A 15,811-nucleotide genomic window follows, 5' to 3' on the forward strand; every position below is an offset into this window, starting at 1 on the left:
AGAATAAAGGAAAGTTATCACGGCTGAATAAAACGCTGAATTCTCTTAGCAGCAAAATGCCTCATTTAGTATAATAGCAGGAATAAACCTCTCAGATCTAAAATATGGTTGAGAAAAAAAAAAGTTAATAACTCATAAAGGTTTTACAAACAATGAAAAAAACCAAAGCCTGTAAAGTTACTATGCATAAAATATGATAATCTAAAGCAGCAGTTTAATTTGCACTTCTGCAGATCAGAGCTAATATTCCCACTGTACACAGCCATAAATAAAATATATTGTTCCACTGACAACAGACAAAAACACTGTGCATTTTCATGTGTTTTATTTGATTTTTTCACTTACAAAATATGCCTTTTGCCACCTGTCATTGCATTTAGCTCAGAGGATAACAGAACAAACTTGACACCATATCTGTTAGCAGGACTGAGGATACTAATCCTCCAAAGGCAAGGACCCAGATCCTTCCTTGTAGTCTTGTGGGGAAACAACCGTACATTTATTGTCGAGTGATTACAGCGTGCAATAAAAACTTGGTGAAGAGTTTCCAAGCAGGAACACTGCAGAACGGTTGAGTGACTCCAAACAAGCGGAGGACGGAGTTCACTGCAGCACTCAGGTGCGGGGAGCTGGGAATCTCTGGTGCAGTTGTCTACCCACAAACTTCCATTAGGGCCAAGGGAGAGCAATTAGGGCCATGCTGGAGATGCTGGACCCCCATATGAGAGAGAGAACCTGCAGAAATAACCCTCGCCTCTGTGTATGTTTGTGTGTGAATGTTTAGGTTGGAGGTGGGAGTCCCAGTGCATGGCTTGCTCGAGAAAGGTGCTTCAGCAGCAGCCATGTGTTTCCACGTGCAGAACATAGCATTGGCTCACGGCTGGAGCAGAAGGCATCCACAGCAGGACCAAGGGCATGCTCACCTGCACGGATCATGAGGGGAGGAGAGCACTGTTCGTGGAGCAGATAACGAGGGAAGACAGAGCACAGCACCAGGGAGGAGCGTGAGTGTTAAGCAGGTAGGGGAGACAATAAGGGTCAATGAAGCCCTTCGCAAACAAAATGCCTTCTTCAACAGTGATGCTTCCTTCCAGGCCAGTTTCTATTTGATCAAGAGCCCAGGAGGATTCCCTGTGGTCTCCAAGATCTTGCTCTGCATTGAGGAGGTTGTCACAGTTCTCTAGACACCTGGACATGCCAGCACTGCCATGGCATAACAAGACCTGTATTTTGGGCTCTCTTTGGGTCTGTTCAAGAACTCTGTGTATCCTGAGTTACAGGTACCAAATACAATTTTAGATCTAGCTGCGGATGTATGAAAGCCAGGTTAGGAGCCAGCTCAGCCTGGAGATAGAGTAAATTGGGCCTCTGGCTGATAAGTGAGCAAGCAGACTCTCTTGTGCAAATGGTACAATTTTTGGTGAAATGTTAGGCCTATCGTTGCATCTCCTGCTGAAAATCCGTTTCAGAGGTGTGTTATCATTTGTGGCCCAGTTATGAATTCTACTGTCCCAAGGGTTTTCTTTCTCTTTTTCCTTTGTGAGTGAGATGTGTCTGTTTGGGCTGCACAAGTACCTCAATTCTCAGCAGATGGCACTATGCTCAAAGGTTGACTCTGGGAGGCACAGGGGAGGACAAGGTCCAAGAAGGAGATGTAGAGGTGTTTTTATGGAGTTTGGGTACATAAGGAAGTTCCCAGTACCTGGCTGGCAAGCTGCAGCTGCTGGTGCACAACCTCAGCCTGCCCCAAATGGGTCAAGACTGGGGAAAGAAGTCACATTCCCCTGGGCAGAACATGGAGTGGGTTCTAGTGCCTCCAGCTCAGGCTTGGGAGAAGCGTCACGTCCTGTGCAGTGCTCACGCAAGAACAGCAACCCCATGCACATGGGCATAGATGTGAATGTGGGATGTGGGTGTCTTGTATTCTTACACCACCTCATCAGGAGCAGCACTTCTGCTTCCTTGGTCCACAGTTCCCCTCTGCAGTAACAGCTCGCTCACATGCTTCATTCACGTTCCCCACGTGGCACAAACCAAACAGCTGTCTCAGGAGTGGCAATTCCCGAGACAAATATCTCAATTTAAAATTCAACATAATTTATCATTTGAATGGAGAAATAAAGAATGGGAAGAAGGAGAGGCAGAAGGAGCAGGAGGGATGGGGACACAAAGAAGAAGTGCTGGATGTCTGCTTTATATCTGCTTTTGCTTTGCTTTTTGTTTTGGTCTGAGAGTAAGCAGAAGACTGAGATAACTGAGGTGCTTTTATATCTTGGTCTCTTCTTATCCACAGGAGGAAGAGAATAGCAGCAAAGAAGATACTTGATATACGTGCTGGTGATTGCAAGTAGCACAGCCAAAGCTAGTTTCAAGGGATGCCAGATTCAATACAGGCCTCGAGTAGGGTCCCCAAGAGAAACCCAGCACAGAAGGATGATCTCAGTGGTCTTTTGCTCTGAGGCAGAACAGGTTATTGAGCATTTTCCACCAGTCTTCAAAAACAGTGTGCATATGAGGTCCAAAGCGTTGATTTGACTAAATTGGGTGCTTCCTGCCTTATCTCTGAGTTACAGCTGGGGTCACAAGATCCTCAGATCTGTAAGTCCAGCACAAGTGGACTTAAGAAACAGCAAGAACTAACTAAGAATGATTTAGGACTACAGCTTACCTCACCTGCAGCCAAATTAGATAAGAAAGCATGTCGCAAGACCTACTTAATATCTTCAGGGGGTAGGAAAGGGGCACAGAAACTAGGTGTGACACTTTTGTTGACCACACTTTGCCCTGAGTATTAGGGAGATCTGAGCGGTAACTGAAAGAAAAGGTCTGTGTTCCTTTTGGAGCCTGCTCAGCTCACACCCTGCCTGTGTGTAGCAGGTACCTGTCTGACTCCAAGCTAAAATGTAGAAAAATGATGGTGTGAGGCTGTTTTGGTTTTCTTTGTTTGACCTAACTATTCGGTGTGTTGCCCTCTGTGTTCACCTTGGAGGTGTTACACTGCAGAAACCTCTTTGGAAGATGTTCACGAGGACTGGTCCTCCACTGAAGCCTGAGGTCATTTTTGTGCTCTCTTCCCTTGGTGCACTGATTACCTCGGGTTACTCACACCCTAACACGTGACATTTCATTTGCAGAAAACTTCGTCCTTGCTTTCCCTGAGCTCTTGGCCATTAGTTTCCTCCCCAGGAGATGCTGATTGCTGGTGCTGTCCTTTCACGTATGCCCAGTTCATTAAGCCATTCAAGGTGCCACCTACTGCAGCTGCAGAGAGGGCATGGCAGTCCTGTGCTGAATAGGACAAGACAGTTCTGTTTAATCTGTTCAGCCTCACTTCTCCAGGCACTGTCCTGTATTGTATGTGCAGTACACAGCCTAAGTGCCACGGCTAGTGGACACCCTGTGGGTTACTGTAATGAGTAATAGTAATAAAAACACATGGTGAGTCTTTTTTTTTGATCAACATTGCTGACTTTATTCGGTATTAGGAAAATAGCAATATTAATATTTGCCAGAAATTATAAGAGATTGACCTAAATGTAGTGTGAGGCCTCACAACATATAGAAACAGCAGAGGAGAAGAAATAAAGAAAATGAGAAATGCCTTCTGAAAAGACAGAGGTGTGGGGTATGTGGCTTGTTTAGATGAACCTACAGGGTTGACGTGTTTGTTTGGAATAGGTTTGTTAAGATGGTTTCTCAGTTATTTGTGGAGGTGCACGACTGCAAAGGAAAGACGTCTCCCCCTCATATTACTGCTTTTGGAAGACGATGATGTGATGGAACATGTGTGAGTGAGGGACACTGACTCTGGGAACTCTGGAAAGTGGTTTTTTGTTTGTTTGTTTTTGTTTGATTGATTGATTGATTGATTGTTTCTAAAGCTGATACTTACAAAATGGGATTGTAACCAAAACTGGGCTTTGATACGCCACTGGAAGGTGCTTAAAGTTCCTTCCACCAAACATTGGTCTGATTTCCTATGGCATATCTGGGGCTCTCAGTAAGGTCAGTTAAGATATTTTTGTGATTCCCCATCTCTCGCCATCCCATTTTCTCTCTAAAAATATCTGCTTCCAAAGCCCAAAGATACCTGAGCACTTGCAGCAACAACAGTTGATCCCTCACGTACGGGAACATTTCAAGGAACACAGATGCTCCCTTGAATGACTTAGCTCCATGTGGAGAGAAATTAAAGACTCCTGACAGGTAAGAAAATCTGCCGAGGTGTCTATAAACATTGGTTGGAAAGTGACTGATGCCATTTTAATGAAGGATGAAGGGACACCGAGGCAGAGCAGTCACTCACCCACCCTGAGGACCACTGATATGTGGTGGAAATGTCACCAAAGGGCAAGCCTGTCCTCACTGCTTCGAGCCATCACTGGGACAGTGACAAACACACACACACATAGAAGCCACAGAATAGGAATCATAGAACCACTGAATCATTAGGGTTGGAAAAGACCTTCAAGATCATCTGGCCCAACCATCCCCTACCACCAGTGTCACCCCCTAAACCACGTCCCTAAGCACCACGTCCAACCTTTCCTTGAACACCCCCAGGGACGGTGACTCCACCACCTCCCTGGGCAACCCGTCCCAGTGCCTGACTGCTCTTTCTGAGAAGAAATGTCTCCTCATTTCCAACCTGAACCTCCCCTGGCACAACTTGAGGCCATTCCCTCTAGTCCTATCACTGGTTACCTGTGAGCAGAGGCCGACCCCCAGCTCCCCACACCTTCCTTTCAGGCAGTTGCAGAGTTGCAGGGCTCATGTTGGCGAACTGTGGTTGATCCTCAGAGCTGAGGCTTCCTCTGTGCATCGCCTGCCAGCAGCAGCACCGGGACCATGATCTTAACTGGGACATCAGAGTGCTTCTGTGGTACAACCAAGGGGGGCTTAGGGGTGCCAGGACTGCTGCATGCTCTGGGCAAAGGATCCGGGTGGCTCTTTGTCTCCCAGCACCTCTTTGTCTTCCAGGTGTCGTTGCCACGGCAGCGGCCGCCTGTCATCGCTGCACTGGGTGAGAAGCGGGCGGTTCACAGTGAAAACAGCCCCCAAATCCTCATCCATATACAGAATCCAGACAAATTTCCAAGTCCTGAGAATGCCTCATACTTTCCTATGTCCCTTCCTCCCCCATTCCTTCTACCTTGAGAGGAAAAATGTGTGTTTGCTTTTCCTGATGTGCCAGAGACCAACGTTTAGCCCAGCCAGTCCTTGCCAGGAAGATTGTTGCTGGTAGCAGTGATGTTGGAAGTGCTTTGAGCGAAATCCATCCCTACATTTTTACCAGGAAATTTGTGTTGAAATGGCAAAGGATGAGCAGTTGAAAGATGAAAGACCCTCTTTGTCCTCTTCAGCACCGCATCCTACTTGGTGAGGAGGAAAGGGACTACTGAAAAAAAATCAGAAGAGGAAGAAAAAACGTATCCTGCTGCAGCAACCCTGTGGATTGATGGTGAAAGCTGGAATGACAGAAATTTTTCACCAAAAGTTTCACCACGCCACCTCCGCACTCGGTGCTCATTGTGCTGCTTATGTCACTTGTGTCACCAAAACCTCTTGCCTAGAAAAACAATTTTTCCCTTAAAGCTCAGACAGCAGTTGACTAACTAGTATTCCTTCCATCACTAGTGTTTTCCAGCTATGGCGTTGAACAGGGAGCTATACCAGGAACATACAGTACATAAAAACATTCTGGGAAGAAACAGTCCCTGGAGGCAGGGATGAAGCAAACCTAAAAGAAGAGAAAAACCTTTACACTATCAAAGGCAAACCCACTTGCAAAGATGGAAATATCTCATCTGGGAAGAAGAAAAGGGGTTGGGGGTAACAAGAGGCTTGCCAGGACAGCAAGACTTTCTCGGTAAACAGGATTGTATTTGAACTATTCCATGTAAAACAAACAAACAAACCAAACCAAACAAAAGAAAATGAACAAAAAACCCCACATAGTTTCTGAACTTCAGACAAGGAATATCAGAGCCATTCCACTAGAAAGAAGTATTTTGGTAGAAGCTTCTTCTAACTAAAGTATTTTTATACATATTTAAAGTATTTAAAGTATTTTTATTTTATCCAACTAAAGTATTTTCAGACCTTTGAAGGTCTGAAAAAAAATAATAAAAAATTGAAGACCTGAAACAGCTTCCAAGAGTTGTCTCCTACTAATCGTGATGGTTTTTAATCCTGGTTTCTCATACACTCCTTTTGAAGCATCTCATTCTTTCTACCTGTCCTGAGTTGCCAGCTGAATCATTTTTATCACCAACCAGGTTCAATTACTGAGATTAATTTGGCTCAAGGTCTCACGAGCAGAGGGATTCCTGTGGCTCACAGAAGCAGTCTGCAACCAAACAGAAACTAAACAGCTTCCTCTAAAGTTTAATACAATTTCAGCAGAAAAATGGGGACATTACCTGCTGTCGCTAAAGTGCCTCTTCCACATCCTGCAGTATCAGGAGTTGAGCTGCAACAGGAACACAAATCCAGGTTGAAGTACCTTCTATAAATACAGTCCCGATCTTCAAATCCATTCATCCATCGCTTCTTCCCAATGGCTTTGTAGGACCAACCAACTTAAAACTCTGCCTACACATTTAAAGCAAGCCTCCAGGTAGATTTAGGATCACAGGTGAACTTCAGGAAAGTGTCCGGTCTTGTCTGTATGTATGCTTAGCTTTTGAGCTCCACCACTTGATTTTGTTCAAATAACACGAGATACAATAGCACCTACCCTAGCTGTCAAATTCAGGCGTACAACTGAAAAACATGATCTGAGCACTTGTCTAACATTTAGCGTAAGTGCTGGTCATGTCTTCCAGCAGGTATCCCTACAGCAGGAGAGGTGACGAGAGCAATGCAACCCACAGGTGGGTGCTCTTCAGAAACAACCAGGATGAAAATGAAGCAAAGCACCAGCCTTGGCTCAGGCTGTGCCTGGAGCCCGGGGACTCCTTTCAGCTCCACCCTGCATCACTTGGCTTTGAATGGGTGATCTGAAGCTTTGTGAAATTACATCACTGTAGGTGCCCAGCGGGTCACTGTCACCAGTGGGCGTCAGATACCCGGGTGCCGTAAAGGACTGCACTTCTGTAAGTATTGCATGTCCCTGTTAGAGAGTTTTACAAATGCTAAGTTTTCCAAAAGCAGGACCACAATCACTTGATATCTTTGGGGTCTTGTATTTTTGATGGTAGGAGATGGTAAGAACGAGAACAGGAGTCCTGGGAAGTAAAGGGGTTGTTTTATCCATTTCATTTTGCATCTATCCATAAGACTTCACTCCAGTAAAAGAATGGATCTGAGATTTGATAATCAATCAGATTTGATAGTCATTAGTTCTGCACTCTTAGAGATGTCTGCAGAAACCCAATTATTACTATTTTGATGACAATGGAAAGAGCGTTTGCAGACTTGTGGAACAAAATGATGGAATTTAGTCATTTTCTGTGAGATACTATTGATGCTCTAATTGAAAAATATACTCTGATGTAATTACCCCACATCTTTATAAGCCTGCCTCAGGAGCACAATAAAAGAACAAATGGGAATATTTTTACTGTACCATGTGAGAAAAAGTCCTCAAAGTTTTACTTGTATTATGTCATGAACGTTCTGGAGATGGAAGCTTCATAAAATTAAAATGTTTTCCTAATTTGATTTGGCAGCCTCTTGGGGCAGGATCTGAAGGCAGCTTTAAGCACAGAAATCAGAGATGGACTTAAAGGACGGACTCACACATAACATGTGGGTGCCCTGTGCCCTGGTATGCCTCAGGGTATCTCCCTCAGCTTCCACCTGCAGCTCCTGAAGGACATAGGTCTCCAACATGCTCCCATTTCCCAGACCACCTGCAGATAGGTTAGATATGCCCGAGTGCCTAAAATGGCACTGGATGCTCGTGTGTAGGCTCCTGGTTTGCTTCCTCCGTGCCAAAGTCGTTATCCTAAGGAGTTGTTCACCTGAACCCTGAAAGGGCAAGAGGGAAAAGGAAATGTCTCCTTGGCTCTCCTTGTCCTTGTTTCTTTGGTTCTGCAGTGCTTTCAAGAGCGAATCTGCTCTGCTTTTGCAAAGAAACCAGCCCAAAAACGTTGCGCGGGGCAGTGTGCCCCCAGGAGAGGCTCAGGCCCTGACTCCACGGGGCAGGACAGGGCACGGCCACCTGTGGTTAGCTCTAGGAGACCCATTTCTGCACACAGGTTTCTGATATTACCCTGGGGGGTGCTAGCAGCCAAATCTGTGCACGCTAGAGCAGCGCTTTAGCTCCCGCGCTGTAACTCCCCTGCAGCACCAGCACTTGTAAGGGCCTACATCCTCCACATGGCCCTCTGGTTGGCGTGGGGAAGAGATCCTAGTGTAAAATCTCATCCTCGTGTTGCTAAGAGCAAAACCAGACAGTGTGAAAGCCTGCAGGGCTTGCCACCAGCATCAGCAGTGCAAGCACCAAGCTGGGCAGGGCTGCACTGAGTCCATGTGATGGGACTGACGAGGTGCACAGCTTGCATAGGCTACAGAGGACCTCACCTAAAATACCTGTAGTATCACGATCTATGCTAATGACTGCAGCAGAATTGTCTAAGTGGAAGCGACAACACCTTAATTTTAAAGAAAGGATGGTGTATTTGTGGTTGTTAATGGGCCAGGAGCCCCTTACCAGGGTTAAAGGGATGGCTGAGGCTGAAATGCCATCACCCTAACTGCTGCCAACTGCAATCCCAGGGAGCAGAAATGTGCTATTTACTGCCATTTCTGCACTTAAAAAGGACCTGCCAACCCAGGAGCCCCTCAGAAAGCTCAGGGAGAGCTGGTGTAAGGATCCCCTGTGGTGTAGGAGAAATGGCTGGTGCTTCAGTAGCTGCTCTGAAACTCAAGTAATAACATACTCCAGGCAATCAGCATTTGCTCACCTAATTTTTCCAGTCTTCTAGTCATGTGCTGTGGTACCACTAACCACCCCCCAAAGATGAGACAGCCCAGCTCGGTGTACACACCAGTTCTTGCTGGGATCCTTGCCATGCTAAGCGGGAGACACTGGTGGGCCCACAACTCCCTCAGAGTGAAGCACAAGGTGGCTGCCTTCCTCTTTTCCCGTGCCCCGAGCACCCACAAAAAGCTCCTGCTCTAGGAGGAGGTTCAGGAACCAGGAAGCAGCATGAGGAGAAGACAGCAGAGCCAGGATTCTCCTGCATTCACCCAAAGACCCCCAGCAGGTCCCCCCCAGCACACTCCCTGCCTCCTCTATCATCACTGAGAGCACGCACATCTTGCCATCATCTGCATTGCATTTGCTGCCCCTGGAGCCTTTCCTGATTATTCAGTGAGGGATAGACAGGCTCATAACATATTAATAAGCAAGTTTTTTGTTTGTTTTGTTTTGTTTTGTTTTTTATATATTTTTTTTATTTATGACACAGCCTGCTCCCTGCTTTGGGCTGGAGACACTGTGCAGTAAGTCATAATAAATATAACAAAACAGTATAGATAAATAACCAGCTTTAATCCTAGCTGCAGAATTATTAGGCAGGTTAATGAATGGAAGATCAGATTTTTGTTTTCTCTTCATTGTTCAAGTTTCTCTGGAAGCTGTGATTTTCAGGGTCTACCTGGGACTCTATGAAGGGGCAGAAGACAGCCAAGATTCAGAGAGGCAGGATTGACTCGAGCACCAAAAGGAAAGGCTGGTGCCTCTGTCCTTCACTTTGGGACCAGATGAACTGGGGATCAGGGGGAGCAGTGTGGTGCCATCGGTTGGTGTCAGCACAGACAGCTGGTCCCTCTCAAAAGCAGCAGCACCTGGGGTCACGTTGGGAAATGACACAGAGAAATCCTGGCCTTTGTCCCACATCGCACCAATTCCCTTTTAGGTACCACCACAGCTAGTGCTGGCTGAGACCTGGGCAGGGATTTCTTTTTCACTTATGATAAATGCCTTTATTTCTGGTATAATGTTATTTTAAGCCAGCTGTGACGTAGGTTTGGATGATAACATCACTGGCACCCATCAATCTTCTCTCCTATGGGCCACAGAGTGAGAGGTGGGGGCCAGGCTTGGTCTCTGCCCCCTCCGTCAGTAAGGATCACCGAGGCTGGACCATGAACCAGAGCTGCCATTCCCAGGTGATGTCCTGCTCTTCCTATTTCTCCTCCCGCCAAGAGAAGCTCCTCAAGAAGCTGCAGGCTGAGAAAGCCTTTCGGGAGGAGGTTCAGGGCTTTCAGAAGACAATGAAGAACTTTCGGGAAAAGATCAAGGCATTTCGGGAAAAAATTGGAGCTTTCAAGATGGCCATCCAAGCCTTCTGGGAGGAGGAAAAGCCCATCTGGGAGGAGGAAGCTGCCTTTTTGGAGGAAGAAAATGCTTTTCAGGAGGAAGCAGAAACCTTCTGGAGGAAATATTGTGACTTCTGGAAGCACTCTAATGCATTCTGGAAGAAGGATGCAGATTTCTGGAAAGAAGATCAGCTCCTCTGGGAGGAAGACAAAGTCCTTCTGGATGAGGACAGAGTCCTATGGGAAGAAGAAAAAGCCCTGTGGGCAGATGAAAAAGCTCTCCTGGAAGAGGAGAGAGAAGTCTGGAAAGATGAGGAAGCACTCCATGAAGATGAAAAAACCCTTGAGGAGGAGAAGATATTGATCTGGCAGGAGGCCTTTGGTCCCGAGAGAGAGGATGGGCTGCTCTTGGCTGTTGCTGGGGTTGGTTCTTGGGGTGTTGCTACCTGCAGAGGAAGAGCGTAAATTGATCTCCTAGGCTTGGAAACAGGAAAGCCACATATACGGGCATTTATTTAACAGTGCTGCAGTTCAACCACTTCTCTGAAATAACATCTCTAGATATACATGTAAATCAGAGTAGTTTGTTTGCTTGTTTGTTGCTGCTATTTGCTTTAAAGCCATTGCACACCTTTTCACAGAATCACAGAATCGTCTAGGTTGGAAGAGACCTCCAAGATCACCTAGTCCAACCTCTGACCTAACACTAACAAGTCCTCCACTAAACCATATCACTAAGCTCTACATCTAAACGTCTTTTAAAGACCTCCAGGGATGGTGACTCAACCACTTCCCTCAGCAGCCCATTCCAATGCCTAACAACCCTTTCAGTAAAGAAGTTCTTCCTAATATCCAACCTAAACCTCCCCTGGCACAACTTTAGCCCATTCCCCCTCGCCCTGTCACCAGGCACGTGGGAGAATAGACCAACCCCCACCTCACTACAGCCTCCTTTAAGGTACCTGTAGAGAGCGATGAGGTTGCCCCTGAGCCTCCTCTTCTCCAGGCTGAACAACCCCAGCTCCCTCAGCCGCTCCTTGTAAGACTTGTTCTCCAGACCGTGAGGGAGACGTCAGCTTCGTTGCCCTCCTCTGGACTCTCTCAAGCACCTCCATGTCCTTCTTGTAGCGAGGGGCCCAAAACTGAACACAGTACTCAAGGTGCGGCCTCACCAGAGCTGAGTACAGGGGGACAATCACTTCCCTAGACCTGCTGGCCACACTGCTTCTTATACAAGCCAGGATGCTGTTGGCCTTCTTGGCCACCTAAGCATTATTTGTTCTTTTGAGGTCTTGCAGTCTGAGCAATGGGTGGGTAAAGCCATGAGGTGAGGGCTTCATGGCTGAGATCGTGTTCTGGAGCTCACAACCGCTCACCTAACTTTTTGAAGTTTCTACCAACTAAGTCAACAGTTTATATAGAATCATAGAACCATAGAATCATTAAGGTTGGAAAAGACCTCCAAGATGATCTGGTCCAACCATCCCCCTACCACCAATGTCACCCGCTAAACCACGTCCCTAAGCACCACGTCCAACCTTTCCTTGAACACCCCCAGGGACGGTGACTCCACCACCTCCCTGGGCAACCCGTCCCAGTGCCTGACTGCTCTTTCTGAGAAGAAATGTCTCCTCATTTCCAACCTGAGCCTCCCCTGGCACAACTTGAGGCCATTCCCTCTAGTCCTATCACTGGTTACCTGTGAGAAGAGGCCGACCCCCAGCTCCCCACACCTTCCTTTCAGGTACTTGTAGAGAGCAATGAGGTCTCCCTTGAGCCTCCTCTTCTCCAAACTAAACAACCCCAGCTCCCTCAGCCGCTCCTCACGGGACTTGTGCTCCAGGCCCTTCACCAGCTCCGTAGCCCTTCTCTGGACACGCTCCAGGGCCTTGATGTCCTTTTTGTAGTGAGGAGCCCAAAACTGAACACAGTACTCAAGGTGCGGCCTCACCAGAGCTGAGTGAGGGGGAATATCAACTGATAAATGATGACCTTCCAATCCTCCACATTTAAGAGTCACAGTGGAGACTCCTATGAGTCTTAATGATGAAACTCTTGCTGTTCCACCAGGTTTGGACTCTGACTCCCCGCATAACTTCTCAGGAGCATGACAGGAACATCACCTGCTTGGTTTAACCCCACTGACAGGGGCAGAGGGTGGGGAGAGAAGTGGGAGAGATTACAGGAGTCAGCAGCGTGTGGGAACAGATGCAAGCTGGAGGGAAAGTTGGCAGCAAGTCCCTCAGCAAGGGGGAAATAAATTTAGCTGTGTGAGTATGTATGTGTGTGTGTAAGATCAGGAGAAGATGCACGCAGGGATTTGGGTTATTATTCACCTGCTGAGCAACTACTGCCAGTGCACCACCTTCTTCCACAGCGTGCAGGAGCTTCTTGCAGAAAATCCTCGATAGCTGCAGTGAAACACATGGTGGATGTCGAGCAATATTTTATGTGGTGTGAGCACAGACCTGGTGCCTTCTGCTGATAAAAGCAGCTGTGGCGCAGAAATTGCTGTTGTTCTTGCCCTGCCTTTCTGCTATGTTGGTTTTTTTCAAGGATGAACTAAACTCAGATGCTTTGCTCTTCTGAAGGCAGAGCTGGAGAGGCTGATCTAGAGGCAAATCTCCCTGTGACCCTCTGCACATCCAGGAGAGTGGGGAACAAGGGCAACAGTGACAATTTCTCCTCCTCTCAGTCAAACCAGACTATGATTTTTCTCTTGTATGCTAGCATTAGCAGCTCACTCCCCTTATGGGATATAATCCCATATATATGGGATTTTACAGTGAAAAGACTCAAGGACACGGTGTAGAAACCTTTACAATTGCTGCTGAAGAATCGAGTGACTTCTGCAACTGTCAGGCATACCTGGGCTGTCACTCAAGTTCAGTCCTTTGCGATCTGCTGTGGGATAAGGCTGGGTGTCCTGATTAATTGTGCTCAGGACAAATTATGCACTATGTCTGTCCTGAAAGATCCATGAATATTTATTGCTCAGTGAATAACCAGCCCATAAAAAAGCCAGCTGATTCAGCCATGCTAGGAATGCTTTGCAACTTTTGTTATTATTATTCTATTATGTAAGCCGGAAATAAAAATGACCTATTAGACCATTCAGTGCAACTTCCTGCAAATTCAGGGGACTTACGCATTCGAGCTTTATCATTAGGTGCTATAGAGAGAAAGAACCTTTCAGAAAATAACAGTATGCAAAAAGCACTTGTCACTTAATATATTTTAATGTCAAAAAGCCAAGAATTTATCTCAGTTATTCAAATCCACATGTCAAATTAACATCCATTTAAACTAAAATTAGGTATGTTTTCTCTCACAAAGAACTCGAAGCACATGAAATGCTCTTATGAGAGCTCCTATTCACTTCCTCCTGCACAGGAGAGCAGAACAGCGTTTCTCTGGTGAGAATGCTCTCAGTATAATACAATGGTTGCGAAACTTGAGACATTACACATTCCAGCAGAGAAGAAACCAAAGTTTAGCCAGGAAAAAAGGGTGTACTCATACAATTTTAAACTGCTGGTAGCTCCCCCCAAAATACTGCACCCATTTGGCATTCAGATGGCATCTGGCATCAGTGCCATTCGGTGGCACTTGCTGGGGTGACATTGCTGGAAAGAGAAATGAGCCATGTACCAAGGGCTTACAGGGGTTGGTATTTCTCAGTGGGAAATTAGGGGACACCTGCTCAGCCCTGGACTGAGGACGAATTTCAGGCATGAAGCCAGTCTCTACTGACTTTCTGGAATGATGAAAATGAGAGGAGCAAATAAAACAACCATTGTTGTGCTTGAAGTTTGCCACCTTTAAAACACACAGATGGATGCTGTAGAGCTGTGAAATTCAGAGTAAAAAAATACATGAATACACCTCTCTTGATAGAGTTGTTTGCGAATATGGCATAGGTTGGCTGTTTGGGGCAAGAAAGAAGAGGACATGCCTGAAGAACTGAAGAAGTTTAAAGCACGGGCTCACCTAAAGGAGGGTGGAAGGGCCTAAAGAAGCTGCCAGATCCACCTGTGTCTCAAAAGCTGCTATACCTATAATGCTCTGTCCAAATGCTTGCCTAAACAGTTTTTGAATGCTTCATCCCTAACACTGGTGTGGTACAGCCACCACCTACCCTCTAAGGCTTCACTCATTTTAATATTTTTATGGTGTCTGAGGTGAGTCTCCCTAATTGCACTTTTGATTTCTTACCTGTAGTCCTGTCCACAGCAGACATGGAGAAATCTTTCTCTTTACCCTGTATTTATTTGTCTGACGCCTGTTTCTGTCTTCTCTATCCAGCTCTCCCTAGACTAACCTGTCCATCTCCTTCTGTCCTCCTTCACTGACCATGTGCTTTAGATATCTGGAAGGCTTCTGTCCCTACTTCTGGCCCTCCCTCCAAAGGACTGAAAAAAATGAGATAAATTACAGCATCCAGATGCAATCCCAAAGATGCCAAAAGTCTAGGTCACAGCAGAAGATACTGTATTGCAGAAGGTATTTGGCAGGAAAAAAGAAAAAAAAAAAGTATAATTTGTGTAATTTCAGAAGGATAAAACCTAAATACAGGGAAACATGGTGAACCCAAACACACCTTATATGTTGGCAGTGCCAATCATTTAAAGCCAATAACCCTCCTGCTCTCCCTTTGGTGCTGTGGGAAGGTCTGGCTTGTGCCGGAGCTCACCTGCCCTCTGGTGTGGGCCATGCACTTCTTGTTATCCTTCCCTGGAAATCCTCTGTAAATTGGAGAAAAATATGGAAGTATTTTGGAAAATATTACAGAAAAAATATGTCTGGGCTTTATCCACACTGAATGCCAGTCCTGACTTCAGTCACAAGCCAACTGATGCTGATAAACCCAAAACTCGTCTTTCTAACTGACATTCAAGAGTTTTTCCTTTTAAAATTTCACTGAAGGCTATTTTGTGTTCAGGGCCACAATGGTGGAAGTGATGGACTGCAACTTTGTACCTCTAGAAACACGGAACAACCCAAAGCCCAATGGGTCTTACAGAGGGATGGCAGCAACTTCCTCACAGAGCAGTAAAGAGATTGAATCATTAGTGCCAAATCAGCATAAATATTTGAATAGGAGAAATAAATAGCTCCTGAGCTCACCTGCACGTTTGTAAAAATGCAGTCATCAAAAAGCATTCCTGACGCATCTGTGGAGCTAACCCGTGGGAGATGCAAAACAGGAAAAAATGGTGAGGAGTTATTTAAGGCAGCTGACATGTCTGCAGGTGTCATAAGCTGGAACGGTAAGAGACACAGAATAAAATTAAATCTATTCAGTATATGTATGTATATATATCTGTGTGTGTGTGCGTACATCTATAATTTCCAACTCTTCATGACAGTCATTGCATAGGAGGAGTGTAAAAGAGCTGTGACTCATGCAAAATTGGAGGTATGGAGAGCATCCAGTCAGAAATACAAATCCTGCCACTCTGCCAAGAAGCAAGACTGAATTGTTGAGGAGTGGATGCAGAGGGTGTAAGAGAAAGAGAAGGAGCAATTAGAGAAGAAA

General features: G+C 46.0%; 1 protein-coding gene across 6 annotated transcripts; it reads left to right on the forward strand.

The window, feature by feature from the left end:
* Positions 1-574: 574 nt before the first annotated feature.
* CCDC70 (coiled-coil domain containing 70) lies at positions 575-12,239 on the forward strand. Of its 6 annotated transcripts, none has more exons than XM_083816051.1 (2): positions 575-4,206; positions 4,981-12,239. In XM_083816051.1, exon 2 carries the CDS (start codon positions 9,985-9,987, stop codon positions 10,735-10,737), a length of 753 nt encoding a protein of 250 aa, XP_083672177.1. In that variant the 5' UTR covers positions 575-4,206; positions 4,981-9,984; the 3' UTR covers positions 10,738-12,239. The 6 variants fall into 6 exon arrangements, with proteins under 6 accessions (XP_083672177.1, XP_083672178.1, XP_083672179.1 ...); XM_083816052.1 differs by having other exon boundaries at positions 575-1,280; positions 2,294-12,239; XM_083816053.1 differs by having other exon boundaries at positions 575-1,019; positions 1,095-12,239.
* Positions 12,240-15,811: the final 3,572 nt, after the last annotated feature.

This window comes from Anser anser (genome assembly GCF_964211835.1).
Source record: "Anser anser genome assembly, chromosome: 1".
In the NCBI taxonomy this organism is placed as follows: Eukaryota; Metazoa; Chordata; class Aves; order Anseriformes; family Anatidae; genus Anser; species Anser anser.

Excerpts from the sequence above, each read along its gene's own strand:
- CCDC70 (XM_083816051.1), top strand. The coding sequence starts at position 9,985 with ATGATAACATCACTGGCACCCATCAATCTTCTCTCCTATGGGCCACAG.